Source organism: Epinephelus fuscoguttatus, linkage group LG14 (genome assembly GCF_011397635.1).
Source record: "Epinephelus fuscoguttatus linkage group LG14, E.fuscoguttatus.final_Chr_v1".
In the NCBI taxonomy this organism is placed as follows: Eukaryota; Metazoa; Chordata; class Actinopteri; order Perciformes; family Serranidae; genus Epinephelus; species Epinephelus fuscoguttatus.
In genome coordinates this window covers 5,973,656-6,001,552 of record NC_064765.1, presented here as the reverse complement: position 1 = coordinate 6,001,552, position 27,897 = coordinate 5,973,656, and the positions used below count along the sequence as shown (strand labels likewise).

Sequence of the window (27,897 nt, the reverse complement as noted above, 5' to 3'; positions counted from 1 at the left end):
CTTTTTATTGAAATTTATGTTGTGGAAAGTCAATCTTATGCTCCCGCTGTTCCCCAACACAACTCACAGCTATATTCTATTAAGTCTGTCTCTCCTGTCTGGTCATCATTTATATTCAGCCCGTGCTGCTCAACACAGCGGAGAATTTATTAAAACTGGTGGGGAAAATGCTGAAAGGCAGCATAATGAAGCCAGTTTTCCATCTAAAAACATGAAAAAAATGGAGTCCTCTAATTTGACACAGTATTCCAAAAACAACCTGCTCCGTTTCTTCTGCTCTACAACCTGCACTGCAGTCGTAATTTGGGCCAAATCACAGACAAGTCTGGATCAAAACCTAAAATTACACCCACGAAACACTGTAAGAGCGGGGAATTACCGCTGGACACATTCTCGTCGGCACATAAACAGTAGAAATGCTGGTTTGTTTGAAAGCAGAAACACAGAGGACAAGATGTTGAATGTAACCAAAAAAACAATATAAAAAAACTAACTGCAATAATACGTCTTTCACTTCCTCTCGCTGTTCGCGGCTCTCAACCCAAGGCCACTACTTCCTTAAAAACAGCACACCAATGTTTAATGTTAGTCTTAAGGCTTGGTAATTTCCTAAAACAGCTGGTCACTGAAGTTTTTTGCACAGCAATGGAGCTCTATGGCAGAGGAAGAAGATATGCTTTGAATAATTTCTTGTATACAAATTAGCCCTTCTACCAGCCACTAAGTTTACTAAAATTATATTTGGCTTCTATAGTTATATTGCCTCTTGGGTATCTTGCTCCTGCTTTGTTTGTCAAAGCCCTTTGTAAACTCTATTTTTAAAAGGTGCTGTATAAATAAAATTATTATCATTATTATGATTAAATGTTAATGTACCTCTCCAGACACATTTTAATATTTTGTTTCTTGGAGTTTTCCCAAATAAATAGTTTTGAAAAATGAATAAAATGATCTGAAAATGTGCTGGAAGCAGATGAAGAAATTCAGGATCTGGCCTCTGCCTCATCTACCACCTATGCGTGCTAAGTTTTGCTTTCACTTTCTGCTTTCTCCAGCGCTGACACGGCGCTAAAACAAAGTGTAAGATATGTCTGGCATGCTGCTACTTGTGCTTGGTTGACCGGTGAAGAAGCAGTGTGCATCAAGATGGCTAACGTTAGCGTCAGAGAAAGGTCTTATGTCAGACCCAGACTCAGATCAGGAGTCTGGCATGCACCAAAATCAGCAACTAGCAGACTGCAACAGAAAGCTAAGTGTAGTTAGCGTCTGTTGTTTGTCTATGTTGTTTGTTAGCTTGTAACTAGCAGTGGCTGACACAGCATTAATAGCAGTGAAACACACAATAATATCTGCTACAACATTATAGTGTGTTCACATTGGTATGGTTAACATGCAAAAACTGCACACTCCACCACGTTTGCTATCAAAACTGTCACTATGCTAATGCTAACTCTGCTCTGTGTACTGACACCTCCGCTCTGCGCTGGAGGTTTCAGGTTTCTTTGTGATGTGTTCCCTGTATTAGACAGCGACTGGCTTTCAAATGTGTGGGGTACCTGAGCTAGGTTGCCTGGCTTACGTTTGAAACTCACATTTTGGGAAGGTGAACAGACATCAACCCCTTCAGCAGAGGAACGTGAAGACACTTCTCTAGTGACAAACTCTGCACAGATACAAGTCAGTATAGTCAAGGTCAGACATTTTAGGGGAGATTAAGGGAAGAAAAAACATTTTTTAATGGCAGGGGACTTTAAGTTTAAACACTTGGTACTTTATGTGCTCTGCAGGATATATTTTCATTCTGACCAAACCTCCAGCTGGTAGGTTAAATTAAACAGTTTAACAAAGACGACACAAAGAGGACAAACAGAGCTGCAGTCTGACTCAGACAGTGATCTGCAGAGTGTGAGCCAGTCTGCTGTCCATTTTGTCAGCAATTTAAACTGGCTGACAAACTGGTGCCAGGAGCCAAATGGGAATTACCTTTGTACAAAAAAAAAAAACAAAATCACTGCCAAGTTTGGGAACAAAGTGTGTGCTGTTTTTGTGGAGAACACAGGCTTGTAGGTCACCCTCTCTTAGCTGTCCCAAAGAAACCTCAAAGCTACAGTATAGTCCTTTAAATTGAGCCAAATTAGTGCTGGAGCTCTTCTAGTGGGCGTTGGACTTAATTATAGTTATAATCCCGTTAAAATGGGGCTTTTGCATTTGGTTTCAGAGGACGAGCAGATTGAAGCTTATAAGAATTATGTGCTTTCACTTTTTTGCCAAATGTTTATATTTAAGAATTTCATTTTTATTCAAAGTTCATTACAACACCACTGTGGTCTTTTGCCAAACATTATTTCACTTGACTACAGCCACACAAAAAGAACACAGTTTAGAAATCCTGGAACTATATAACACCAATCTGGTTGGGAGGTTTTCACCCCATTTGGCCTCCTTCCAGGCTAAACTAGGTCCTGACTAATGGGCCTTTACAGCCAACACAGCTTTACTGTCTGGGTTACTGAGCTACTGAAAGACCACCCCATCAAACACTGAGGGAAGGGGTGGACATGAGGAGAGGAGCGCAGAGTGGGAGAGTGGCAGAGTGAGGCAGGGAAAGCTTAAGTAGACAAAGATGAAAAAAAAAACAAAGATTTATGAGGCTTCAGAAAAGTGATGCATGGCAGCAGAAACTCACCCTCATAAAATATGTGATATAAATTCTGACTCTGGGGACGTCCACTGACTAGACTTCGGTATATTAGTGAGTGTTGCTGGTGCAGAGATTGAAGTTTTGTTTCCACAGGAGAAATACATTTTAAAGCAGTGACATTTTCAAAATGACTGCACCCATCAGAAAAAAAAAACCATCCAATTTTTTAGACAAATCTTCACATCATTAGTCACAGCCTTCAACTACAAAGTATTAATGTTATGGAAGCTGAAGTTAACTTTGTCTTTCAACTATTCCTTAACACATTTTTTTTAAAAGTCTTCCCAATTGACAAGAGCATCCCTACAGATACATCTGCATCCCAAGGCTAGGAACTACATTTCATATCTGGGTCCGTGACTGAAAATGCGTGAGAATCCCCCAAAGAGTCGAGGGAACAAGAGGAAGGAGGGACACTTACTGCCTGGGGCTTGGTCGTCCTGATCATCTGGGAAGAGATCGTCCAGAGTCTCTTTACTGGAATCAGAGTCCTTCTCCTCCTGAGAGGGGAGTGAGTGAGGCATTGGAAGAGGAGGAGGAGGAGGAGGAGGAGGAGGAGAGGGGAGAGATGAGGACAATGAATGAATTGACTCAATGTTCTCTAAACAACTGATGCAGTCATTCTATAGCCTGGGTCCCGTCAAGCACATTTCAAAGTGTTAAAAGATAGTGTTCCTATTGATATCTTTTAATCGACTCTGCCGCTGATGAGGAGTTCAGGGACATGACTTAAAAGCCCAAAATACAAAGGAATCAGTGGGCGAGAAGGTGCAGGAGGAAATAAGACTCTTTAACTTGTTTAGAAGCAGAATGTGTTTGTTCTTATCAGTAGTATCAGCTAATTGTTGGAAAAATAGCTTGCATACTTCAAACACAGACACATGACCACTGCTGCAGACAGTAAGGTGGTATTTCCCCTTGTTAGTTTGAATGTAGGCTTGCGTAGCCAGACCTATCTCCACGGCACTGTGTTAACGCATTATCATTCTGCTGGAGGGGAAAGAAAAAGCTGTTTGTTGGTATTTCTTTAAACCAATGAAAAACATATTGGATGCAGTGATGGTGCCCTGGCAAAATAGTGTCAGAGGGGAACATTTGCATGTGGGGAAGCATGCACTGATATTAGCCACAAAAAAACAGGAAGAGACATGTGTGATTCAACTTTCAGATAAAAACACAAACATAATTTGATAATGGTTGCTCTGGAGGTAAAGCCTGACTGTACTGTAGCTCTGGAGGAACTCATTGGACCCTTTAAAACTACAGTCAAACTACAGCGGAGGCGGCCAATGGCATTATAGCATCAGTCTATGTGAGTCAGAGTAGTTTGAATGTGATGCATTCTTTAGATGAATCCATCTGCTCTCACTGGGCAGGCACCATTTAATATACTATCCATCTTATTTGAATGACCTTCATCTGTCCTAGGTATGAATCAGTTCAACTTCTCTATTTCCAGTGCAGATACCAAATCTAAAGGAACATATACATGCTGATACAGAGTACTGGTCCAATACAACCACTCTCCTTTTCCCCAAATTTAAAATCAGTATTACTCAATAAACCCAGTTGAAGCATTTTTATGTAAAGCAGCACAAGGCCGGGGATTGCTGCGGGATATTAAAATGCCTGGTCGAGCATATTAACCATGAGGACACGCTAACACACTCTGAAGAAGACTCAGGGACTCACAGATGGGGACAAGTCCTCGTCGTACTTCTTCAGCTGGTTCATGAACTCCAGGTGCTTCTTCTCCTCCTCCAGCTGGGCCACGCTCTGCTCGCTCTTCTGCAGCTTCTGCTGCGTCCCGGCCAGCTCGTCCCTCAGCCACTGGTTCTCCTGGCAGAGCCGGCGTACCTGAGCCCGAAGCTTCTGCTTCTCCGACTCCACTGAGCTCAGGTGGCTCGAGAGCGCCATCATCACCTGGACAAAAAAGGAGGGGAGGGGGGGTTTCTTTACACACCAGAATTGCTTCATAATTCAATTATACCACATATTTATGTCTTTGGGGTGATCATTTAGACAATATTCCCTGTATCCCTGAGCTACAGCGCTTGAACATGATCTCATATGTGTGAGTTGGCTTGGAACCACCTCGTAACAATATTCACAATAATTCCAAGTCATTCTTAGCTTCAAACATCCTGTAAGAACATTTACACTAAAACCCTCAAGTCCAGGGATATTCAAGACTATCTAAAGATTTTAAAACACCGTAATACCAGAATCCTTGATACATAAGAGGCTATTAATACAATGCACAAAATGAATTAAACATTTTAAATCTGAGGAAAATAGCGGAAAGTTCAGTGGCAGAATCATGTGTAAATTTGGGCACTAAAACTGGCACTCCCCACCAGGACTAAATATGTGTACACTAATGTTATTCTGAGGCACTTTGGGTAAAAGCATCGACCTAATAACATATGGTGTGAGGTGAAAGGCTGGGAGGGGTGTAATCAGACAAAGAGTCTGAGGCACAGAGACATCAGGGGTGTTTGAGCAGCAAGGTTGTGCAGAAAAATATGAATCACACTGTATTTTACAACAACTGCAGGCTACCCAAAAAGCTGAAGGTGGATATTAGAGTCTGCATGGTGCAGTGTATTGTATATTTAATAGGCAAAGCCTGCTGGGAGATAGAGATGAGAGGCTAGAGCATCAACAGTGACTCATCAGTGACTCATAGGCTGGTGTTTGCCAAGTGAGAAACGACACAATCAATTGGGAGTTTTCAAACTTTGTCTGAAAAAAAGGTGCATTATTAACATTCTTCATCTCTGAGGAGTAAAAGCTTCTCTCCTAACATCTCCTTCTTCAGGAGGATGTGGGAAATCTTTGTGTTTTTTTCCACTAGTCACCTAGAGGAGAGTCTTAGTCTTTGAAAAACACTGATTTTAGAATATTATGTATTAAAAATGTAATTTAAGAAGATAACGAATAAGGCAACATGGTATATGAACTTGAAGGATGAATTTAACAACTCCACATTAGAAATTGCATGTATGCTTTATGCACAGTCACTCCTGCATGAATTTTATGCCCCAGCACCAGCAAGAGCCACAGCCATTATGATTTCTGTCCTTCTTTCCCTCCTTCTAGTTTGAAGTCTGTCACTCTAGCGTCTTTGTCCACTGAAAGTACGGTATCATTAAACCGTCAAATAAGCAGAGATCCAGCAACAGAAATATCAACTTTATTTTCTTGAGTGTAGAAATAATGAAAATGAAAAAACAGTTGAATCTGGTACTTCTGAAGTTTTCCCTCTATAATTTTTTACTGGATGAGCTAGATGAAAATTACAGCTAAAACCACTGCGTATCTGACATGCTGTTCTTGTCATTAGTAAAAAAAATGCTCATCTTTCTCCTAGTTTTATCAAAATGTTGTTCAAAAGATTGCTTGTATTATGTGCAAGAAAAGGAATTCAAACATTACTCAAAAAAGCATGGTTTTTGATATTTCAGTTAATAATAACTCACTCAGTGGCTGACAGACTCTGTGAAGGTACAGATACATACCTGTGCCTCGCTCAGCCCGAGCTCCAGCATCTCCAGGGACTTGCGTATCATGTGGGACTTCTCCTCCACCAGGACGCCCTCCTCATCCTGCTTCAGGCAGCGCAGCGTGCCCAGCAGACCCTCCAGGATGGAGTGGTGCTCCTGCTTCAGGGCCTCCAGCCCCTGGATCACCTGCTTGGTCCGGGAGATGATCTCATCCTGGGACAGCTTCTCCCCAGGATCCTCCTCATCCTTCACGCACACCATGGTGGACATGTCCTCACGCATCCTGCGGGGAAAACGACAGGGAAAGGAAGGTTAATGTCAAAATGATGTATGAATGAGTTTCAGTGTGGCTGAAGTTGCTTTTACTAATGCAGGTTTGCAGCAGGTCCCCAAAGATCAGACACCAAGAATATTAAATGCCAAAAGAATGTGGCTGTCTAAAGACTCTGAACTTGTAAATTAAACATAACATCTTTAATCGGGGTTAACTTTTGCTACACTTTAAAAAAAATCTGAGACAGGACCACCAGGAAAAAGGGACTTAACAGAGGAACACATTGTGGTTAACCAGAAATGTGTGACATATAGATTCATTCATTTATTTATGGACAGACACGTAACCCTCAGATGTTCAATTCAAAGTTGCATCCTCCTGACCTTTCCTGGTCTCATGGCCACTACACAGCCTGATGCATCTCTCTTTACAATCAATACTCGGCTCAGTGTGAGAAACAACATTGGCTTAATGAAAAGGTTAGACCCTGTTTGTATGACTGGAAAGTTCTTGGTTCAGGTTGAGAGATTTCAAAGGAAACGTTGAAGCTTCTCTCTCAAACAACACTTAAGGTGCCTTTGAGCGAGGTACTGACAGCAGCAGGGCGTGAGCGGCAAAAAAAGCTCAATAAACAAAGGTTAAACGTAATGTCGCATTTGTAAAAAAGGCTGTTTGAAGTGAGGAGGAGTCATCACTTGAGATGCTATAAGAAAAACAGCGACTTTGGTGCAGCTGTGATGAAAAGTTTCAAACCAAACCACAGACAATAAACCTGCTGCACGCTGACAGTTCAAATCCAGATCTGAGGCTTGTGGGCTGCGTGTGGTTCACAGATAACAATAGATATGAGGGGAGGATTGTTAGAAAGGAAATCTCTGAGAGCTGAAATAACACAATGAGTGGCAGCTACCACTTTTTACAATTTATTATAGTGTTGCATCTTTAATATGAATTCGAGTAAGCATTTATTAGCTTTACCTGCAACTAGCCTGTTTTAATCTAATCTAAAAACTACAAAAATATTTCAATTAGTTTGCAGTCACCAATTACCGTACAGTGTAGTAAAACCAACCGAGCATTCATATTCATGATTACAATATCTCCAATAATACTCAGCGTCTTAGTGCTGCCATAATGCGGTCATAGCACATAATCACATCCTGAATCAGCCTTGGTGATTAAGGAGGGAGACTATTAGGTGTAGCAGGTAAAACTGATGCTATTATTATTATTATGCACATATTAGCTAAACACCGCAGGTTAATATCTGTTCCTCTGACACTGACCGTCAACACACTCCACATGCACTCCTTCCCACACAATCCTGACTTTCTTTGCTTTGCATTCATCACACACACATACACACACACACACACACACACACAAACTTTAAGAGGATTATGACTGAGCGCTTCGGCAGCACTTGTAGCGAGCAGCCTAATAAATCTCTTCAAGCACACCAAACTGAAACTGAATAATAACAGAAACACTGACTTAAGTTCTGTTTTCCTGCATGGCTCTGTGGAAAACACAGAAATGCAACAACTCTTCCATGTGACTGACTTCACATTACTCTTATCCTCGGTGCTGCCGTGATAAAATGTGTTGACCCAGCTTGCCCACCTGAGAATAAGAGCTGCTATGGCATCAGGTGACGACAGATAAGCAGACGCGTCCCGAACTGCCTTCGATTTCACATTTCAGAAGAAGTTAAAAAAAAAAAAAAAACAATAGCTGAAGACTGCCCGCAGCAGACGAGGCAGACGGAGGGAGGGTTACAGCTCTGATCGCTCCATGTGACTCAGCAACCAGCCTGCAGCCTATCAGCTGACAGCTGGGCAGGAAACAATGTGTGCAGGAGATGGAAAAACAGCAGCTTCAGGTGAGCAGAGCTGTGCAGCACGAGGGGGTTTCCAGTGAAATTAACTAAAATAAATGCTTAATATTAACCTCAAACGTCAACTGTTGTGCCAAACTACATGTTCCTAACATTGTTGGCAAACTGATAAAGCAAAATTATTAGTATTTATCCTGCTGCTGGTGTAAATGTTTCACTTGTTTCTCAAATTCAACATCAGTTTCAAGAGTGCAATTATTTTCTCATGAACACCTAAAAACAGAAGAATTAGAGATGGATTAACCTGCTGATCGTTTTCTCGACTAATTCATTCATCATTTGGTCAATAAAATGTCGGAAGGAAGGGAGACATGCACATCACAATCCCCTCAAGTCTACAGTAACATGTACAAATTGCTTGTTTAGGCCTACCAACAGTCGAAAATATTCAGTTTACTACCAAATAAAATAAAGAAACCACCAAATTCTCACCATTAGGAAGCTGGAAGAGGGCGACGTTTTACATTTTTGCTTTAATTTTACTATTAAATGATTACATAATTTGACAATAGCCAATCTTGGAACCCATCGGCTATCATTTGACGATGATAAAGCTTCTGGGGGCAAAGGCCAATATTTCAGGCTGATCTGATGAAGTAAGCTGATATCTGGGCCAAGACTTCCTCTTCCATGCGCTGGCCATTCTGCTAAAAAAGCTAATATAAGACTAACTCGCCGTTAAACATGGCCGATGGGTTCCAACTTCTAAGACTGCATTTCAACCAATGCGTTCCGCCTCTCCGCATGGACTGATTCCCCGCCGTTGAAACATGTTTGGTCATTACTAGTCGGACTACAAACAGACTACAAACGTAAACCAGAACACAAAACACAGAACACTGTCTCGTTGTTGATTCTTCATACATATGTAGATATATCTGATTTATAGAGAGTAATCAAGCAAACAGCACACAAATTATGTCATCTGCAATAAAAAGTCATACCTATCTTAGTGGAAATTTTACAGCGACCACCAAAACACTTAAATTTCCACATTTCATTATGCTGCAGAGAACAGATGGACTGCTTTAGCAGTAAATTATTGCTGGGGCCACTAACCTATTGGTTAATTAAGGAAATGCACATCATGTCAGTTAGCGTCAGTGTTTCCATCACATCCATTCAGCTACAAGTCCCTCACTGCTGTAAATAAGCTGAAAAACTGATAAGCAGATCTTATTGCACTGCTCGAGGGGAAAACATTGCCTGATATCAAACAGAATTGTCAACTCGTTACACTCCTTTTCCAATTTGTCCACTTGGATTGCAAGGTCTGGACCCAGGCAAGGAAAAACATATAACCTTCAAGCTGTAAGCATCAAAATAAAAGTTGTTCTGACACTGTGAAACCTATTCAAATTAGGTCTTTGAATGGCTCATGCATTTGACCTATGGGTTTGAGTCAACACCAACAACACAGAGCAAGGTCAACCACTGCAAACATCCCAAAGTGCAAAGAACAAGACAAAACAACTATCACTGCAGGCTGTGTAATACAGAAGTGAAAGTGACAGCACAAGCCTTTCTTTCCTGCTCTGATCCAACAGTCCTTTATTTCTGGCATCAGATGAGTCTCAGAGCACAAAGCACCATGGGGAAAGGCACGGAAAACTACTTCTGATGTTAGAACTTTTGAAATGTAAATAGCTGGCTTGGAGCGGAGCGCCTGGGGACGCTGCAGCTCCTCGTGTAAGCAGGTTAAGGCAGTGATATAAGGCGATGGAGAGGCTGGTGGGGTATGGATGGGGGGAGGGCGGGTTGTGCTTGGGACCAACGAAGAAGAGGAACAGTGAGTGCTTGCTCTGGGCTTCATGTATGAGGACGGAGCCGGCAGCAGGAAAAGCAGCACTGTGAGGAAACAGTCTTAGTCAGCGATGTGTGGGCTGATAGCCATTAGATGATGAGAGCTGTGATTCACTTTTACAGAGAAAGAAAGTCTGAGAGCCTCTCCAAGTTACATTTACTAACTAATTACTACTCTTAAATGATTTATGATATTCTCACTGATGTGTGCTTGTTTGGCTGCTTTCCATCCATGATTCAAATGACGCAACAGTTGTTCTACCTGTATCCTGTCAACGAAAACATTTTGCAGTTGCTGTTTGCTCTGTCTGTCTGGTATAAACAGCTTTAGGTAGGGTGGTTAACAATACCAGCGTCGTCTACAACAGGGCTGCAACTAACAATTATTTTCACTGTCGACTAATCTGTCGGTTATTTCTTCGATTAGCTGACTAATCATTTTATCGAAAAATGTGTTAAAATGGTGAAAAATGTCGGTCTGTCTCTCCCAAATCCCAAAATTTATTATCTAATGTCTTATTTCATACTCACGCCAAAGGTTTTTAGTTCACCGTCATGGGAGAGTGTGTAAAGCTGCCAATATGTGAATGTAAGAAGCTGCAATAAGAGTATTTTGGGGTACTTTTATAGTATTTTCTATGAAAAATGACTCAAACCGATTAGTTGACTACTAAAATAGACACCGATTATTTTAATAGTCGATTAGTCATCGATTAGTCGACTAATCATTGCAGCCCTAGTCTACAATAGCCTAAAACAAAAAAGAGCGCAACATACAAAGGTAAATCCAGTGCTGACAACTGAACACTTGCACCAAATACAGACAAAAAATAAGTTGACAGTAAAAAAACAAACAAATCTATAACCCATCACACTTGCAGACTGACACTCTAAACCAGAAATTACAGATTTTATTTCACTACTTCAGAGCAGAAACAAGCTGGAAAATATGGAGCAACATCAGAATTCACTTTGAGTCATGTCCTTGGCCACCTGACAATTTTAAGTTCAGTTTCCACTCTTCTTTAAGTTCTGTTTTGGCTTTTTCACTGCTAAATATTCTTCTTTCTTTACCAGCTAGTCTCTGGCGCAAGGCTGAGAGTGTAAACAAAGTTTATCAGAGCTTTTTTTTTTTTTTTAAAGATATTTTTTGGGGCATTTTAGCCTTTAATCAACAGGACAGGCTAGTGTGAGGGGGGAGAGAGAGGGGGAGTGACATGCAGGAAATGGCCACAGGCTGGAGTCGAACCCGGGCCCCCGTGGCAACAGCCTTGTGCATGGGGCACCTGCTCTATCCACTAAGCCACCGACACCCCAATGATGAGAGCTGGAGGGAACTGCAGATAGAAGTACAAGTAGCAGTAGTACTGGCACTTTATTCATAATGCACTGGAGCAAATTTAGTGATTAGTGGCAGGTGTGAAACACATTTCGTTTGTATGTATGTGAAGTGATCCTTTGTTAATGCAAAAATACTGATAGCTGAAGGGCTACGTAATGGACAAAAATATCAAATATGATATGTTTGACAAGATACCTCAATACTGATATTACAACGATATTGTAGGGTTGACAATTGCTGCTTTCACTCATCAACACAATGAGATTTTTGATAAATAATCATCAATAATGTGGATATAATGACTAAGTTGGTAAAGGGAACTGATAGAACAGCTAGAACAGCCTGGTAAGTTTAGAAAATTACACCACTTTAGAATAACTTGGCCTTTAAAACCAGGAAAAAGACAACACTTAATGTCATGACATTCAAAATTAAACATGACATCAAGTCTCATATCCCAATAATGTAATATTGATATGTTTTGCAGCCCCAGATACCCGCATTACAATTCTCAATACTGTACGCGTATATCTGTCACTGTTCCTCTTGAACTTCAACATGCTGCAGTCTTTGATTTCACCACTTCTGTACAAACATTAGTCTTACTCAACTATCAAGCTTTTACATACACATCATGTGACTGTAGCTTCAGGAAACAAGAAAAGGGAAAACGAACCAGGCAGCCACGAGACCTGACGCTGCACAGCTGACACACAGGAAATGACAAGTATGCTTGGTATCAATAATGGACTGATTCGGTGTTCTGTGTCTGGTGGACACGAGGCGCTACAGGCAACACAACAATAAAATTGAAAATTAACACCTAACCCTGACACAGGAACATGACTAATAGTAATTTATGTGAATTAATTTGCTGCTGTGTTAAACTACGTGTCATCTTCTGAAAAATGAGCTGCTCACATGACAAGAGCACTGATGATTTCTTTTTATATTTCCGTGAGCGAGCCTCGGGCGAGATTAAATTTATCATCTGAATCAGTGAAGTACTTTAAGATGCTCTGATCTACAGAGACAGTGGTGGCACCGCTTCTTACCGCAGCACCCTGAAGGCTGAAAGATACCAAGAGAATATACTGGATTTGTTTCCTACACAGACACTGACTCTGATGTATAATGTGCTTCTCTACAGATTCAAGTTTCAGGTTTTAAACTGGGTTAAAAAAGAACTTTGAGACTGCACAAGTTCCTCCCGATTTCCTCATTAGGGTATTAAATACTTCTGTGGCGCTCTGCCAGAGATTTGTCATAGCTGATAGCATCATTTCACACTATTCAGATTACACCAGAGCCTTTATGAAAGAGCTGATTTGTGTGATTGGCACATGACAGCCCCGTCTCACCATGAGGTCGTGACATCTATTTGTTTGACATGGATTTATAAAGTCTATGTGACCACAAAGTTCGATCAACACCTCTCTAAAACAGTTTCAGCACAAACTGAACCGTATAACCTTCATGAAAAGAGTATAGACTGCACTAGTATGAGCTAGACTGACAACTGAGTGTATTTTAAATTAGTCAAAGACTGTGATTTTCTGCAGTCATGACACACGATTAGAAAAACAAGTGAGGACAAAAGCATTTCCTTTTTTGCATCCAATGTCTCTAGTGCATTTATGTTCATTTTAATAACCAAGAAATTGGCTGGGCTGATGTATCAGATGAGATTTGTCTATCCAGGTGTATATGTCAGCCAATAAGTAACAAGAAATTCACTGTAATATCTCTGCAAGTACGATGTGTAAAATACGCAAGGGTAAAATAAAAATGTACTACACCTGCAGCCAGTGTCAGGTTTTTGCAGACATTTTCTTTAGTTGTGTGCTTCACCTGCAGAAGCACTCTGTCAAGCCGACCCTGCAGCATTACAACAAAATCTGCAGCGACAACACATAATTATCATTTCCCTCCAGCAACAGGAGCACACACAAAACCTTCTGGGATCTCTGAGCCAACAACAAGCTGTCCCAGGAGAGCGGAGGGGTGTTATCCTGGAGGAGGAGCCCTGCAGGTTGTCATGAGCACTCCCTTTGGGTGGATTAAACATTAAAGTCTGCACGGCATGGTAAACAAAAGTCAGACATACCTGTGTGTCTGAGATTTTCTGCCATGTAGTGTTCACTCATAGATTGTGTCTTAAATCTCAAATATTCCTAAGACACCTCTCAGTGTTTTTTGGGATTCCCAGCTGTGAGTCCCACACTGGGATCCACTGTCCCTCTGAAGCTGTGTCCTCAACACAGGCAGCTTTCACAGCCCTCAACCCGCTCTGAATATCAATGAAAGAGACATCCAACAATTATCACATGACAAACATCAGGACTTTCTGGTGCTGCAGTGGCCCAACAAGTGCATCCTTCCCTGGCATGTTTGTAAGTCCATGGCCGTGTAGTTCCTGCTGCTTTGTCCCAGCTATCTCGCTTTCAAATGGATTAACCTGAAGAACCAGTTAGCCAGTACCTCCTGTCACACACTCACCACAGTGCTAACCCTCAGCTAGCACTCTCAGTGACAGTTAATGTGCTTAAGGCGTCTAATTCCTGCAATTAACGTAAACACCGACCACACATCAAAGACGGTTTATCTTTAAAAACTATAAAGACTTATATTGATTAAGCTGCCTGCTGTTGGAAAAGATGACACTTGAAAACAACGTGAAAATTCCTGGTGAAGTGGTTAATTAGCTCATGATACGATTCCAAGAAATACACGGAGCCATTCTTACCGTTCTCTAGGACATCCGTTGCCAATGTAGCTTCACTGTAACGTCCGTTTTTCTCGCCTTTTCACCGTCTAAATCACGTCTTTTTGTAAATGAAGGTGTTGCTCCTTTGACCCACAACTCTTGCTGATCAGGGTGAAAATATAGAAGTTATAAAACACAATATCCAAACTGTGTCCGGCTGGGATATGTTCTGCCGACTGACGCTGGGCTTCACTGCATCAACCGCCGTTAATGATGACCAGCTAGCTACATAGCTAACTGTCAGAAACACTGACTTTAGTCGGAGCCATACAGGAAAAGCCTGTTCTCCGTCGGTTCCATGGCAGGAACAAGTCCGTGAAACTAACTTGATGGCGGCTTCATGGGGCGAAATGAGGAGTTGACGAGTCGCCGGTGAAGATGACAGCTCGCTGGTCCACTGGCTGGATGACTGACTGACTGCGCGGTGCGTGAAAATGGCGTTACCCGGCGCCCCCCTCGCTCTTCCTCGGTAATGATGTCATCCCTGTCCGGATTAAAGGGGAAGCTGTGGTGCAAACTGAGCCACCGCCAGATTTATTCACGGCTCAACGCTTCAACAGTTAACACACAAACTAAGAGAAGATACTCACATCATCAAGTGCGCAATATTATTTTTAAAATCCTAATAAATTCTCCATATGATGCAAATTGTACATATGTTTTCTTTTTATTTTTCCACTCAGATAAATATTGTGTTGTACACAAGTAGCCTAATACACACGCTTATATACATTTCTAATTACTAATTTTTACATACTTTACATAGTAGTGTTATTTTACCAAAATGCACATATTTTTACATACTTTACATAATAGTTTTACACACTGTAGCACAGTGCATGTATTTTTATATTGTTGAATATTTTGCATATTAGTGTTATTGTAGCATAATGCACACATTTTTATATTTTTACATACTTTAAATACTAGTTTTGCACACTGTAGCATATTGCACATATTTAAATATTTTTATATACTTTACACAGTAGTATTATTAAGACAAGATAAGATACACCTTTATTGATCCCATGGTTGAGAAATTCCAGTGTTAGAGCAGTCAAGGAGAAAGAGTCAGATTAAAGATTTTAAAATTAAACTTAAAAAACTTAAATAACTAGGCATGCAAATAAGTACAAAAATACAAGAGACAGCGATAAATAACAATAACAATAATAATAATAATGAAAATAATAGGAAGTGGATAATAATGAGCAGCAGTGAATGAGAATGAGCAGTGGATAAAGGGAGCACATCTAGTGCAAGTGATTGTATGTGCAAAACAGCAGACAGCTGTGGTGTCAATAAAGTGTCAATGAAGTGTCCATGGTGCAGTCTACTGTGAGCAGTGCTGGTTATGTAGCCTGACAGCAGCAGGCAGGAAGGACCTGCGATAGTGTTCCTTCACACACTTTGGGTGAATCAGTCTATCACTGAAGGAGCATTATTATTATTATGGCACATTATTGTGTCATAATGCACATATTTTTGCATACTTTACATTCTAGTGTTGGTGTACCATAAAGCACAAATTGTTGTTTTTTTTTTACATAGTTTACACACTAGTTTTACACATTGTAGCATAAAGCACACATGTAAATATTTTTACATACATTACATTAGTGTTATTGTAGCATACTTCACATACTTGTTTTACACATTGTAGCATCATGCACTTATCTTTATATTTTACATACTAGTGGTATTTTATCATAATGTAAATATTTAACATACTTAGAATATTAGATTTACACATTGTAGCATATTGCACATATTTAAATATTTTTATATACTTTACACACTAGTATTACTGTGCCATAATGCACATATTTTTTCATACTTCTAGTGTTAGTGTACCATAAAATGCAAAATGTTATTTATTTTTCACATATTTTACATACTAGTTTTATACATTGTAGCATAAAGCACACATGTAAATATTTTTTATACTTTACATTCAAGTGTTATTGTTGCATAATGCGCATATTTAACATGCTTAAAATATTAGTTTTATACATGGTAGCATAATGCTTATATCTTAATATTTTCACATACCTTACATACTAATGTTAAAATTTTATTGTTAGATATTTTACACACTAGTTTTACACATGGTAGCATAAAGCACATATATAAATATTTTCTACATACCTTATATACTGGTGTTATTGTGCCATAATGTACACATTTTTTATATTTGTACATACTTAACATATGTACCAGTGTTTTAGTAGCATAATGCACTTTTTACATACATTTACTGTTTTTACATATTTTACATACTAGCATTTATATGTCTATATATATATCTATATATGTTACAATTATAAGCACCAAAATATACTTTAAGTGGGCCTACCAAAAGTTAAAAAAAAAACCTCAATACGCAGAATGAGCCATTTAAAATTACACGACTGTATTATAAATTACTGATGCATTAGTGTTCATCACTTAAATGTTGCTGCTGGTATTTCTAATAACTTTATATACTGGTGGGTCACTTTATCTGTAATAATACATCATAAAGTACTAGCTGATTTATGTTTTGTATTGATAATCTGGATCTGTGAAGTAAAAAGACTCAAGTAAAGTACAAGTACCTCAAGTTTGTACTTCAGTACAGTACTTGAGTAAATGCTTTTTGTTTCATTTCCCCACTGGTTACTAAGTACAAGAGAAGACATCTGGCCTAAAATTAATTTATGACTTATTAACACTCTCATTTACAGACAGTGAATCATATTTTAAGATGATCTGTTTTGAGTGTAAAAAATTCTATCAATAAACTATATGTATTAATCTGTAAAGTATCTTCAGGTGTCAGATAAAAGAAGTGTAGTGTAGTGAAAAGTTCAATATTTCTCTCTGTAATGCAGTGGAGCAGAAGAATGAAGTACAAAATTGTATAAAAATAAGGCACTTAGGTAAATGTACTTATTTCCACACTAGTTATTATCATCCAATATTCAGTTAAAACTCTGTAGTTTTACAAAACCTCATATGTCTGCACACAACAGTACAAACAGCTGCAACATTACATACTCTTTCTTAGTTTGTGTGATTTTATTCGGTTTATCTTTTACTTTCCGGTGGTTTAATTTCATACTTTGGAGGAATGATTTTGGTCTTTTGTTTCACTTCGGGAGAAATGTGACACTTAGAGCTGCCTTAACAGACATAATGCAGCCATGTAACACATCTTGAGGTAAAGTTCACACGTACCCTCTGCCCAATTTTTGGGTTATTATTGTGGTTTAGCTGATAATGTTGTGATCCAACCTGCAGCAACACCTCAGACCTGAAATCTAAGATTAATCAGTGATTCTGTGCTTCAAGTAAATGCAGAGTAGCTGATAGAAAATAAGACGTCTAATAATAAATAAAATGTTGAGTGGGTTTTATAGTGAAGTGCAGGCAGGTGTAAATACACTTAATAGAAATCTTTATTTGAGGTTTCTAGTGAACGCCCTGCTGCTGATGGGAAGCTCCTCTAGAACACTTTTAAAATGTAATTATAAAAAAGAACTGAATAAATCAAATCAGCATTTTGTCTGTCTCCAAGTGAACACTGAAAAAAATTCAGTCCCTGAGAGCGATCGATCGAAGCAACCACACATCAAAAATAGATACGAGAGGTAGTTAAATAACAGAAGTAAAAACAAAGATAGAAGGTTGGGTCAGAACTTTATTTCTTATCAGGAGTGCTGTTTGTCTTGTTGTGTTTTTCAGTAACAGTCCTCCACATGTTCTTCAGGGTGACTTGGGCCATGAGCAAGGTGATGGTGAAGTTACGCCGGTACCATTCCCTGGACACAAGAAGAAGGGGTTAAGAGAGAGGAAGTGTGTTGAGTTAAAACCAGTCATACAGTCTGACTTTTGAAATAAAAAAAATACAGTTTAACAAGGATAATCGGAGTGGGGGAGCCCTTCTGGAGTTTGCATGTTCTCCCCGTGTCAGTGTAGGTTTCCTCCAGGTGCTCCAGCTTCCTCCCACAGTCCAAAGACATGCAGGTTAATGGTGACTCTAAATTGTGCGTAGGTGTGAATGTGAGTGTGAATGGTTGTGTGTCTCTATGTGTCAGCCCTGTGATAGTCTGGTGACCTGTCCAGGGTGTACCCTGCCTCTCACCCAGTGTCAGCTGGGATAGGCTCCAGCCCCCAGTGACCCCTAACAGGATATGCAGTTACAGAAAATGACTGAATGTTCTAATGGCTACATAATTCATGATGCTACAGCAGCTAACCATTAGCATGAACAAAATTACAAAGAGAAGGAACACATGTAGATACACTGATATTTCACTGCACAGCAAAGTTAAATATAAGTTTGTTTTGCTGGAGCCTCAATTTCTAATGATCTTAGATAGACTGAGCCAAGAGAGCAACAACACCTCAGGGCAGAAATGTTATTTCTTTGATTTACTCTAATCTCAGACAATATCAGGAGCAACACGGACGTAAATCAGAAGTAAAGTTTGAATCCCACGCACAGAACAATAAAACTAAGAGCAGCTGTGGAGGTGATGTGTGTGGGCTGCAAACATCCCTCTTTACTGAGAGCCTTGAAACTACTCAGCCACTTTGCAATTCTAATTCACAGAAAGCTCTTCAAAGCCTGCCATGTTTGTTATTCTCCATACACGAGGTACAGTATATAACTGTTGGTGCACACACAGCCGCAGCTCCCGCTGAGGGAGAAATACCCACCCACCGAGCCAGCGGCACCGTGGGAGACTCCCAGCTGCAAAACAAACTCACTTGTTATAATTTGCATGTCGTATTCTGTTTGTGTCCAGGAAGCTTTTGTAAAACACCGCCATTTCTTCACTGTTCAGGGACCGCCGACGTCCTGACGAAGGGAGAGGAGACACAGAGGACGACATTATGCTCTCATTAAGACACTGATAATGTTTACATCACCAGATGGTACAAAAAACACATTTTAATCAAAGGATGAGGAGGGCAGGGTGTAGGAAGGGAGGAGAGAACAGAGGAAGCACAAACAGAAGGAGACAAAGGAGAGGAGACAGAAGAGAAAGGGAAGGAAAGGAAGAGAAGAAGGTAAGGCAAAGAAGGAAGTGAGGGAGAAAAGAGGATAAGAGGAGACAGAGGTAAAAAAAAAAAGGAGAAGGGAAAGAGGGGAGGGAGCAAGGGAGAACAGATGAAATGAGATGAAGGGGACAGAAGGAGGGAGAAAAGGGAGAATGCAAGTTGGGAGGTGAGGAGAATGAGAGAAAAAGAAGGCAAAGAGGGAGGTGAGGGAGAAAAGAGGGGGAGAAGAGGAAACAGATGTAAAAAGGTGAGAAATGAAAGAAGGGAGGGAGCAAGGGAAGAGGCAAGGAAGAACAGAAGAAACAAGATGAAGGGGAAGGAGAGAAGCCAGAAGGAGGGAATGTAGAGGAAGGAAGGAAGGAAGGAGAGGAAGGCGAAGAAGGAGGGGATAAAAAGAGGAGCACGAGAGGAGACACGGGTAAAAGGGGGAGAACGAAAGGAAGGAAGCAAAGGGAAGAGGCAATGAGGGATGGAGGGAAGGAGATGAAAAGGAAGGAGGGAAGACAGAAGGAGGTGAGGTGGAAGGTAAGCAAAGAGGGAGGTGGGGGAGAAAAGTGAAGGAGGAGGAGGTGGAGGAGATGATACAGAGGTAAAAAGCAGAGAAATGAAGGAAGGGAGCAGAGGAAGACACAGGGAAGGACAGAGGGAAGAATGTGGGGAGCAAGGAGATGAGACGGGGGGGCTAGGAGGTGAATAGGAAGGAGAGGAGATGGAAGGAGGGAGGGAATGAGCTGAGTAGAGAGGAGAAGAGACAGTGGGATATGAGGAGGAAGGTGAGGAGACAGGAGAGAGGAAAGGAGGTGAGGAGGGAGGAAATGAGACAGAAGGATGAAGTAAGGGGAGAAGAAAGGAGGAGAGGAGACAGAAGGAAGGAGGAAAGGAGGTGAGGAGGTAAAATATAAATTTTCAAGACAAATTAAAAACATTTGGAGCCAGCAGTTTTAAAATCATCAGTTTTTTGTTGGGTCTCGCAAAACCAGGAAGCTTTTTGATTGCCGGCCGCAGCCTGAAGCTTCCTGGGTGAAAAAGACCCGAATTTCTCTGCGACGTCGTAAAATCCTCCTGATTGACTGCACACAGGAGGAGGAACCGACGTCACCTGAACCACCAGATCTACGTCTGAGATAAAAGTGGCTCACAGAGAGTGAGTGAATTTACAGTGTTTCCACTTTCATACATGTAGAAAAGCAGCGTGTTCTCACCTTCCTCATCACGTAAAGTCAAGCCTTTTGCCTTCAGCTGTGAAATGATGAAAGCCTCTTTCTCCTGCAGAGATAAAAAACATATGGCTTCATGTTTATCTTACTTTATATTTTACAAGACACAAACAAAAAGATTGATCCATAACACAAACAACAAATAAAAAACAACACAAGAGTTGATGTAAAGGAGTTAGGACACTTAAATCAGAAACTGATTTTTCTGTCTCTTCTCTCGGTGGCTGTGAAGCACTGAACATATTCAGACAGCCTTTATTAACCCTTTGAAACCTGAGCAGACTGGCTTCATTTAACCAAAAAAACAACAACAAAAAACATAGAAGGAAGGCGATGGGAAACTTTAGAAATGAGCTGAAATTTAGCAACATGTTAAAACATTACAAGAAGTAACTTAAGTTACTAAGAAATTGTCCAAAAATAAGCCAAAACAGAAAAGGTAAAAATTACCTGAAAACAAGTAAAAAATTAAATTAAAAAAAATAAAAGCCAAAAAAGAAAGTTATCTGATAATAAGCAACAAAGAAAATTAAAATTAATCAAATTGCTAAAATTGGACTAAATAATATCTACATTTATATACTGTCACATAATCTTTTATTACTATTTTACGGTATTGTATTATTATTATTACAACTTCACAATTTCCTTTATTTATTTTTCAAAAATAATTTTCTAATGACACTTTTCTAATGCTGCTAATTGCCTTTTTCTAATATTGAAATCAAACTAATTTCTGGGTGGTTTAAATTCTTTGAACAGCATTTGAATGCCGCACAAGATGGATGCTGATCCAGGTTTAAAAGACTTAATGCAAATTACCTTTTCAGATTTTTAAACAAGCCCATTTGCCCAGTCTTGAATAGGTGGAGTGACACCGTCTCTACATTCACAGAAAATCTAATCTAATGTTATGATGTTGATCAGGCCGCGTAGACAGTTCCTCTATTACACAAAGTATAACATTTGAAGAGTATCACATAAAATAAAAACGCTGTATGATTTTTAAATATCTTCGCTGTTAAATACTATCAAAGTAAAGGTATTTAATTTCTCACAAAGTTTTAAGCAGAACTCTGTATAAGACTGCAGATATCACCTGTTATCACCACATACCAGTGTTTTGTTGTGCGATGCTGCCCTCTGCTGGACAAAATAAGAACATACATGCTGTGCATAAGAGCTGAGCAGGCAGAGGACACCAACATTCATCAGTAATAATGATGACGTTGTTGATGTGATAATATTTCATCAAAGTCTCTGTTGAGGTCAGAGGTCAGCAGCTCTGGAGCCAGGAGAGGCTGGCTTCGCTCTGTGCCATCCTGCTGCACTAACATTCACACTTGCTAAGTTGCCTTTCCACAAACATCAAATGCAGCAGATGGATTTTCTTGAGAAACACGACTCTGTATTCACGCTGCCTTAAAGGAACAGTGTGGCAGATTTAGTGATATGTAGCAGTGAGGACTGCAGACTGCAACCAGCAGAAAGTTCTCTCGGTTCAATGGAAGCTAAACAGCTCATTCTAAGGTAACACAAACACAACAATTCTGATTTTCAGGCGATTATACACTATAGAAAACATACGTATTATATTGTAGTCCATTTCTGCCGATAACCTTACTCACTGGACCTTTTATGTCATGAATCAAAAACACATTCTCACCTTGCTGAAGCTGATGTTCTGTTTGGTCCAGAACTCGTGGTTCCAGTCCTCCGTCTCCTGCCTGAGGTGTCTCAGACGTTTCTCCAGCTCTGATTCGTTCTCAGCGACACGATAGACGATCGGCCGCAGGTTGGACAGAGGGTTCGGTGGACCGATCCAGTCATGTGTGGTGCTGGGTGCTGGTCTCAAGGCAGATCTCTACAGAGAAATAAATACATAAAAGGTCACCCAAAACAACCTACATAACGTTGGTGAAGAAGTCGTCCAGGTCATAGTGATCTTATGCGCTATATCGTAGGCAACTGGACTTCTTGAGTTTCTTGAAGACGTTTCACCTCTCATCTCAGCAGCTTCTTCAGGTCTAAGGACTGGTGCAGAGTCACAGGCTTTAAACTCTGTGTGGGTGTGAACCCTTACAGAGTCTGAGTTTCAGAGTCATCAAAGTCTCATGTGAGTCGTTGACCCACCCGGCCATCACATGTGTTGTTAGGGTTAGATGGCTCCAGCTGTGAATGGGTGTGAAGTTGTCTGGGGAGGGACCCCAAGACTGCACAGTGGGAGGATGGTAAGTGGTATCATAGGCCACCTCCTCTGTTAAACAATGGTCCTTCCAATTCGATGTGAATGGCTTCTTTCAAGGCTCTTTTAAATAACCATCACCTTTAGATCATCACCTTTCTACGGTGGCCCTGAGAGCCCAACAATCTGCAACTTAAAAGAGAACTCCACCCATTTAGCACTGAACTCCTACAACTCTGTCAAACTCAAGATGAACAGTTTTTTAAAGGATCAAATTTGATATAGCCAGACTAGAGATATCGTCTTCTTTCTTGTCACAACCTGAGGCCAACATTACCCATAATGCAACTGCACCGCCAGCAGCTGGGTTGGAGATTCAGGTGTCTTAGAAGTAAAATTAAAAAAAGGCAAACTGGGAGTCTGAGACGATTCTTCCACTGAAAAGTACAATAACTACGATTTTAATTATTTTGATCAACTAACTGAAAGTTTAATAAAGCGTTGTCTCTTTCAAATGAATGGTTGGAGGTTTAAAGAAAAGTAGAATCACTGCAATACTGCACAGTCTATATTGGTGATGATGCTAATTAGTGCTAATTATACACATTTCCCAACACATACAACTTAGCATCCAGCAGTTTCTAAATGCTGGAGACCATTCAAACCATAGCAAATGTAAGTTTTAAGATGAGCTGAAATTGAAGCTTATCAAATTGGGAAGTTTTTTCGTGTACAAGTGAAGCAGTGATATTAAACACAAAGTGAAGAAAAATAATCATTTCTGATGAGAATTTGTCAAACGGACAGTCATTTTTTTGTTTTTTGGGGGATGTTGTGTGTGATATTTCAAAATAAAATGTCAGCAATCCCAAGAATCTTATTTTGCTACTTCCCCCTTTGTGTCAGGATACTCCTTGCCAAATTTCATACTTGTATGACTACTTATGGCATCATAGTGCCTTAATATTTGATTTACATCATTTTGCCAGAAACATGTCCCAGAAAAGGAGTTTTGGGCCCCCTGAGACCAAACGGCCCTGAGTTGGAGGTGTTTGTTTTCAACTTGCAATGGTCCAAGGTAAAGGCTTACAGGAAATTTAGCATATTTATTTTAGTTTGCACTGTAATTATTTCACTGACGTTCGTTATATTTTTGTTATTCAGTATTTGGTTATAGTTTTGCTGACTTAAGTCTGTTTCAGCAGCTTCCTCTCCACAAGAGAAAGCTGTGCTGAACATCACCGCCCTCCTTCAGATCCACGCATTTATAGAACAACAGTGCAAACCATCCTATAATACTCACAGTTTCATTTACTCCTTCACTACACATGTTAAAGGTTTAAGACTGAAGGGCAGGGCACCACTCTGCAGGTGTAAGTTACTGAAGCAATTTGAGTAAACTGAGTACACAGTAGAGATCGCGCACACACAGAAATAGGAGGAGGTCACGTGGTTTAAACAAACAGCCGACCAACAGGAACCTGCGGCTTATCATTTCAGACCAGACTGCACGATGAGACGAGCAGCGAGGCGGAGAAGACGAGCCAGGACTCAGAGGGCAGAAAACAGGTAGAAACAACCGTACTGGGAACACTGGTTCAGTCACAGTCACCGCAGATAAAAGAGTCAGCTGAAGTTATGTAAATGAAATAATCAAAACACAATATGTTCTGAGTTATAACTTTGGTAACGTCTGTGGAAAACATGCATCTTTTATATTACAGGGTTAATATGTTGAAACTCTGAAGGAGACGACCTTTGGTAATGAAAATATTAAAACTCAGTCTCCTTCCACAAATGCTCATTAAATATGTTTGAAAAAGAAAAAGAAAGAGCAAGATAAAACAAAATGAGAATCTAAACATAAAATAGTGTGAGTTAAATCAAGGGATAAAATATGACATAGATATGTATGTAGTTGAATATTCATACGGAAGTGAAAGAATAAATAAAATATAAAGTGAAATAAATTGGACAGTGGACAGGAATGTAGTGAATATATATGTGTATAAATATATATACACAGAGGTGTAAACAGTGGTAAAATAGTACTTAACATTAAAGTGACAAATGCCACCTCTAACCTTCTTAGATGGTTTCATTTAAGTAAAGCCCCTTTTACACTGCCTCTCCAGGGTGGGAATTTCTTGCCATTATGCCGCCTCGCTGCTCTGTATAAGAGGTACAACGGAGGAATGCGTGGACAAAGATGTCTCACTAATAAGCTGATATCAGAGGTAGTATAGGTGCCGAAACGATGTCTGTGTAAACGGGACAGCCTGCAGGACAGAATCATATGTGGCATGGGTGTGATGTTTTGACGACGTGTTATAAATGCAAGCCACCGTGGTGGATTTAAAAAGTAGCTGATAGCAGTTAGCGGCTAACTCAAAGACAAACAGTGGCTGCGAATGTCACAAGTTGGGAAAACAGTGAGGCCCAGGAGCTCCTTATCCTCCGAGCAGAGAACAAGATCAGCTGCCACGTAACAGGGACAGTAGACGATTGTTTTTGCCATGTTAATGCCACTGCTATGTTTATGTCAGGCTCATCATGACGCTTTTGCCTCCACCACGCTGGTGTTGTGTTGAAAGTGTTCCACAATCGAATAGTGGTTCCCCCCTGTGAATGCGTAGTGCCCCCTTGGTGTTTAGGGTTAGGACAAATGGTTTGGGTCAGGGTTAGGTGGAGAGGAAATACATCATGGTAGGGAAACGGTCTTTGTCGCAATACCGGCATGATCCCCCCGTTGTGTGGTTCTGTGTAAAAATGCAAAGGAGGAACAAATAAGAGACTTCATAGTGGCCCTATAATGTGATCTCTTACTGACGTTACGTTTTTATTCGTTACTCTCTGATTAATCATCTCATGACCTCTCAGATTTATGTGGTGACCCTTTGGAGGGGCCCGACCCCTCAATTGGGAACCACTGGACTAACTTACTATACACAGTAGTTAAAATTACCTTAACATTGAGCAGATTGTCACACTTTAATACATCTATATTAATGATCTAATGATACCATAGTTAATAGGTCAGTCACAGGGGACATATTACTGCATAATGAGTACTTTAACTTTGGACACTTTGAGTGTATTTGACTGATAACACTTGTATGCTTTTACATACTCAAAGTAGGATACTTTAACGTGTGATGGAGTATTTTACATGGTGGTATTAGTACTTTTACTCAGGTAAAATATCTGAGTAAATTACAACAACCAGCCCTGTTGCAGTGTCATGGCAACACACACTCACGCATGCGTACCACTTGCTGTAAGCCAATAATTCAACATGAACGCGGTTAAATTCTGTATTGTTCTTAATTATTATAATTTACTGTACTAACCTTTGGTTTCTTGTCCTGCTGGGTTGCCAGTTTGGAGCTGCACTGTCGAGTATTCACCGCTAATACACTGCATGGAGCGTGCAGGGTGAAGGGGCTGAGAATCCTCCATGTTAAACGACCCGCTGCTGCTGCTGTTGTTGTTGTTCTGGACGCCATTTTGATAAACTGACACTAGACTGTTAATTTAATGAGACCCAGTGACCATTACAGTTCACAGCATCCTGATATTAACGGTTACCTGCAGTTTACTTCACAGGAGTTCATGTCGGTGTCCTTCTGTGTGCGTGTAACTAGACGTTTGGTCACGTGACTCCCACAATGAAAAGGTGTGCTCGAAAACTGCACCGGCGCAGTCAGGCGGGGTTTCGACAATTCTGCTCGTCAGTGGTGGAAGAAGCACTCAGATCTGTTACTTCAGTAAAAGTATTTATTCCACAGTGTAAACATACTCTATCATAAGTATTATTCCTGCATTAAAGATGTTAAAGTACAAAAGTATTAGCATCAAAATATACATAAAGTAAGAAAAGTAGTTACTCATTATACAGAATGGTCAATTTCAGGATCATGTTAATTATATCACTGTATTATTATTATTATTATTATTGGTGCATTAATGTGTTGATCATTTTAATGCTACAGCTGATAATGGTGGAGCTGATTTTAATTACTCTATATACTGCTGAGTAGCTTAATGTATAATAATACATAATAATGTATCAGTTGATTCTAATTTATGATTAAATCTGTAATATGGAGTTGGACAGTTACTTAAGTATCAATAAATAGATGTCCAAATAAATATGGACATAGATAAATAAATAAATAAATGCTGAAATACATATGGAAATAAATACATGAATGCATAAATAAAAGTTGATACATTTCTTTATTTATTTCAGCATTTATTTATTTATTGCATTTAATTAATTAATTAATTAATTATTTTACATTATTTTATTTTTATTCATTTCAGCATTTATTTATTTGTGAATTCCTCTCAGCAACTATTTATTCTTTTATTTCTGTATTTATTTAATTTAAATGTTTAAATGTATGCATTTATTCGTCTATTTATTTATACTTACACTTATATTTATACTCATTTATGCTTAAGATACTTAGTCGTTTTCCATTCTTCTTACAAAGTATCTAAAGCTGTCAAATAAATGTGTGCTTTAACATCTGGAAACATCTGTCACATGCAGTATTTTACCAAATTAATACAACAAATACTGTGTTGCAAGTTAAAATCCTAAGAAAAGTAAAAGTATTCTGTGCAGCTGAATGAACTTTATTACCGATGCATTAATTTGTATGCAGGATTAAATGATCTAGCTAGTTGAAATCAAGCAAACTACTTCAGCTAAATAGTAATTAAGAGTGAAACTGTGGTCAACTTGAGTACTAAATGTAAAATATTTGACTGTACATTCACAGTAAATTACTGGCTACAAGTTATATTACTGTCACAGTAAATTAGTGTTCATTTTTACAGTAAATTGTTGTGAAATGACAGCTGTATACTGTGATCTCACAGTAGTTATGTCTGAACACTGTGATTTAAAATTACTATTTACCTATAACCTCAGAGTTAAAACCCATTACATAACTGATATAACAGCATGTTCCTGTAAATTACTGAATTAAACTGTAACACAGTTTATGTACAACTCATTACTGTGATTTAGCAATATGTCCCAGAAGAATTACTGTATTTCACTGTAATATCATAGTTTAACTCAATACATTACTGTGATTTATGCTTCTGTTAAATTACTATATTTACCTGCATGAATTTCACAA

At 39.6% G+C, this 27,897-nt stretch overlaps 3 protein-coding genes and 1 non-coding gene across 9 annotated transcripts in view; 1 reads left to right on the top strand and 3 right to left on the bottom strand.

Annotated features, from left to right (window-relative positions):
* klc1a (kinesin light chain 1a) overlaps window positions 1–14,751 on the bottom strand; it is a 61,734-nt gene extending 46,983 nt beyond the window's left edge. For 2 of the 6 annotated variants that reach the window (XM_049596708.1, XM_049596711.1), the window contains exons 1-4: window positions 14,270–14,749; window positions 6,223–6,490; window positions 4,394–4,624; window positions 3,123–3,201 (exon numbers count right to left, since the gene is read on the bottom strand). In XM_049596708.1, the coding sequence (XP_049452665.1) occupies window positions 3,123–3,201; window positions 4,394–4,624; window positions 6,223–6,489 (577 nt within the window). In that variant the 5' untranslated portion in view covers window position 6,490; window positions 14,270–14,749. Of the gene's footprint in view, window positions 1–3,122; window positions 3,202–4,393; window positions 4,625–6,222; window positions 6,491–14,269 lie in introns of all 6 variants that reach the window. The other 4 variants (XR_007450947.1, XM_049596709.1, XM_049596710.1 and 1 more) reach the window with 4 other exon arrangements.
* Window positions 14,752–17,954: 3,203 nt separating this feature from the next.
* On the bottom strand, window positions 17,955–26,410 carry LOC125901207 (cytochrome c oxidase assembly factor 8). Its single transcript, XM_049596769.1, has 5 exons — window positions 26,092–26,410; window positions 22,223–22,420; window positions 20,542–20,605; window positions 19,046–19,136; window positions 17,955–18,093 (listed from the first exon to the last, which is right to left on the bottom strand). Exons 1-5 carry the CDS (start codon window positions 26,245–26,247, stop codon window positions 17,973–17,975), a joined length of 630 nt encoding a protein of 209 aa, XP_049452726.1. The 5' UTR covers window positions 26,248–26,410; the 3' UTR covers window positions 17,955–17,972.
* LOC125901497 (small nucleolar RNA SNORA79) lies at window positions 20,296–20,437 on the bottom strand. Its single transcript, XR_007450991.1, has one exon. It is a non-coding gene; the product is annotated as a small nucleolar RNA SNORA79 (small nucleolar RNA).
* Window positions 24,254–27,897, top strand: part of bag5 (BCL2 associated athanogene 5) — a 26,587-nt gene continuing 22,943 nt past the window's right edge. The window contains exon 1 of the mRNA XM_049596737.1: window positions 24,254–24,310. Coding sequence (XP_049452694.1) covers window positions 24,255–24,310 — 56 coding nt within the window. The 5' untranslated portion in view covers window position 24,254. The remainder of the gene's footprint in view (window positions 24,311–27,897) is intronic.

Excerpts from the sequence above, each read along its gene's own strand:
- LOC125901207 (XM_049596769.1), bottom strand. The coding sequence starts at position 26,247 with ATGGCGTCCAGAACAACAACAACAGCAGCAGCAGCGGGTCGTTTAACA. Across the intron at positions 22,421-26,091 it reads AGCAGGACAAGAAACCAAAG|AGATCTGCCTTGAGACCAGC; the intron begins GTTAGTACAGTA and ends ATTTCTCTGTAG. Across the intron at positions 19,137-20,541 it reads GACTTTACGTGATGAGGAAG|GACGTCGGCGGTCCCTGAAC; the intron begins GTGAGAACACGC and ends TCCCTTCGTCAG.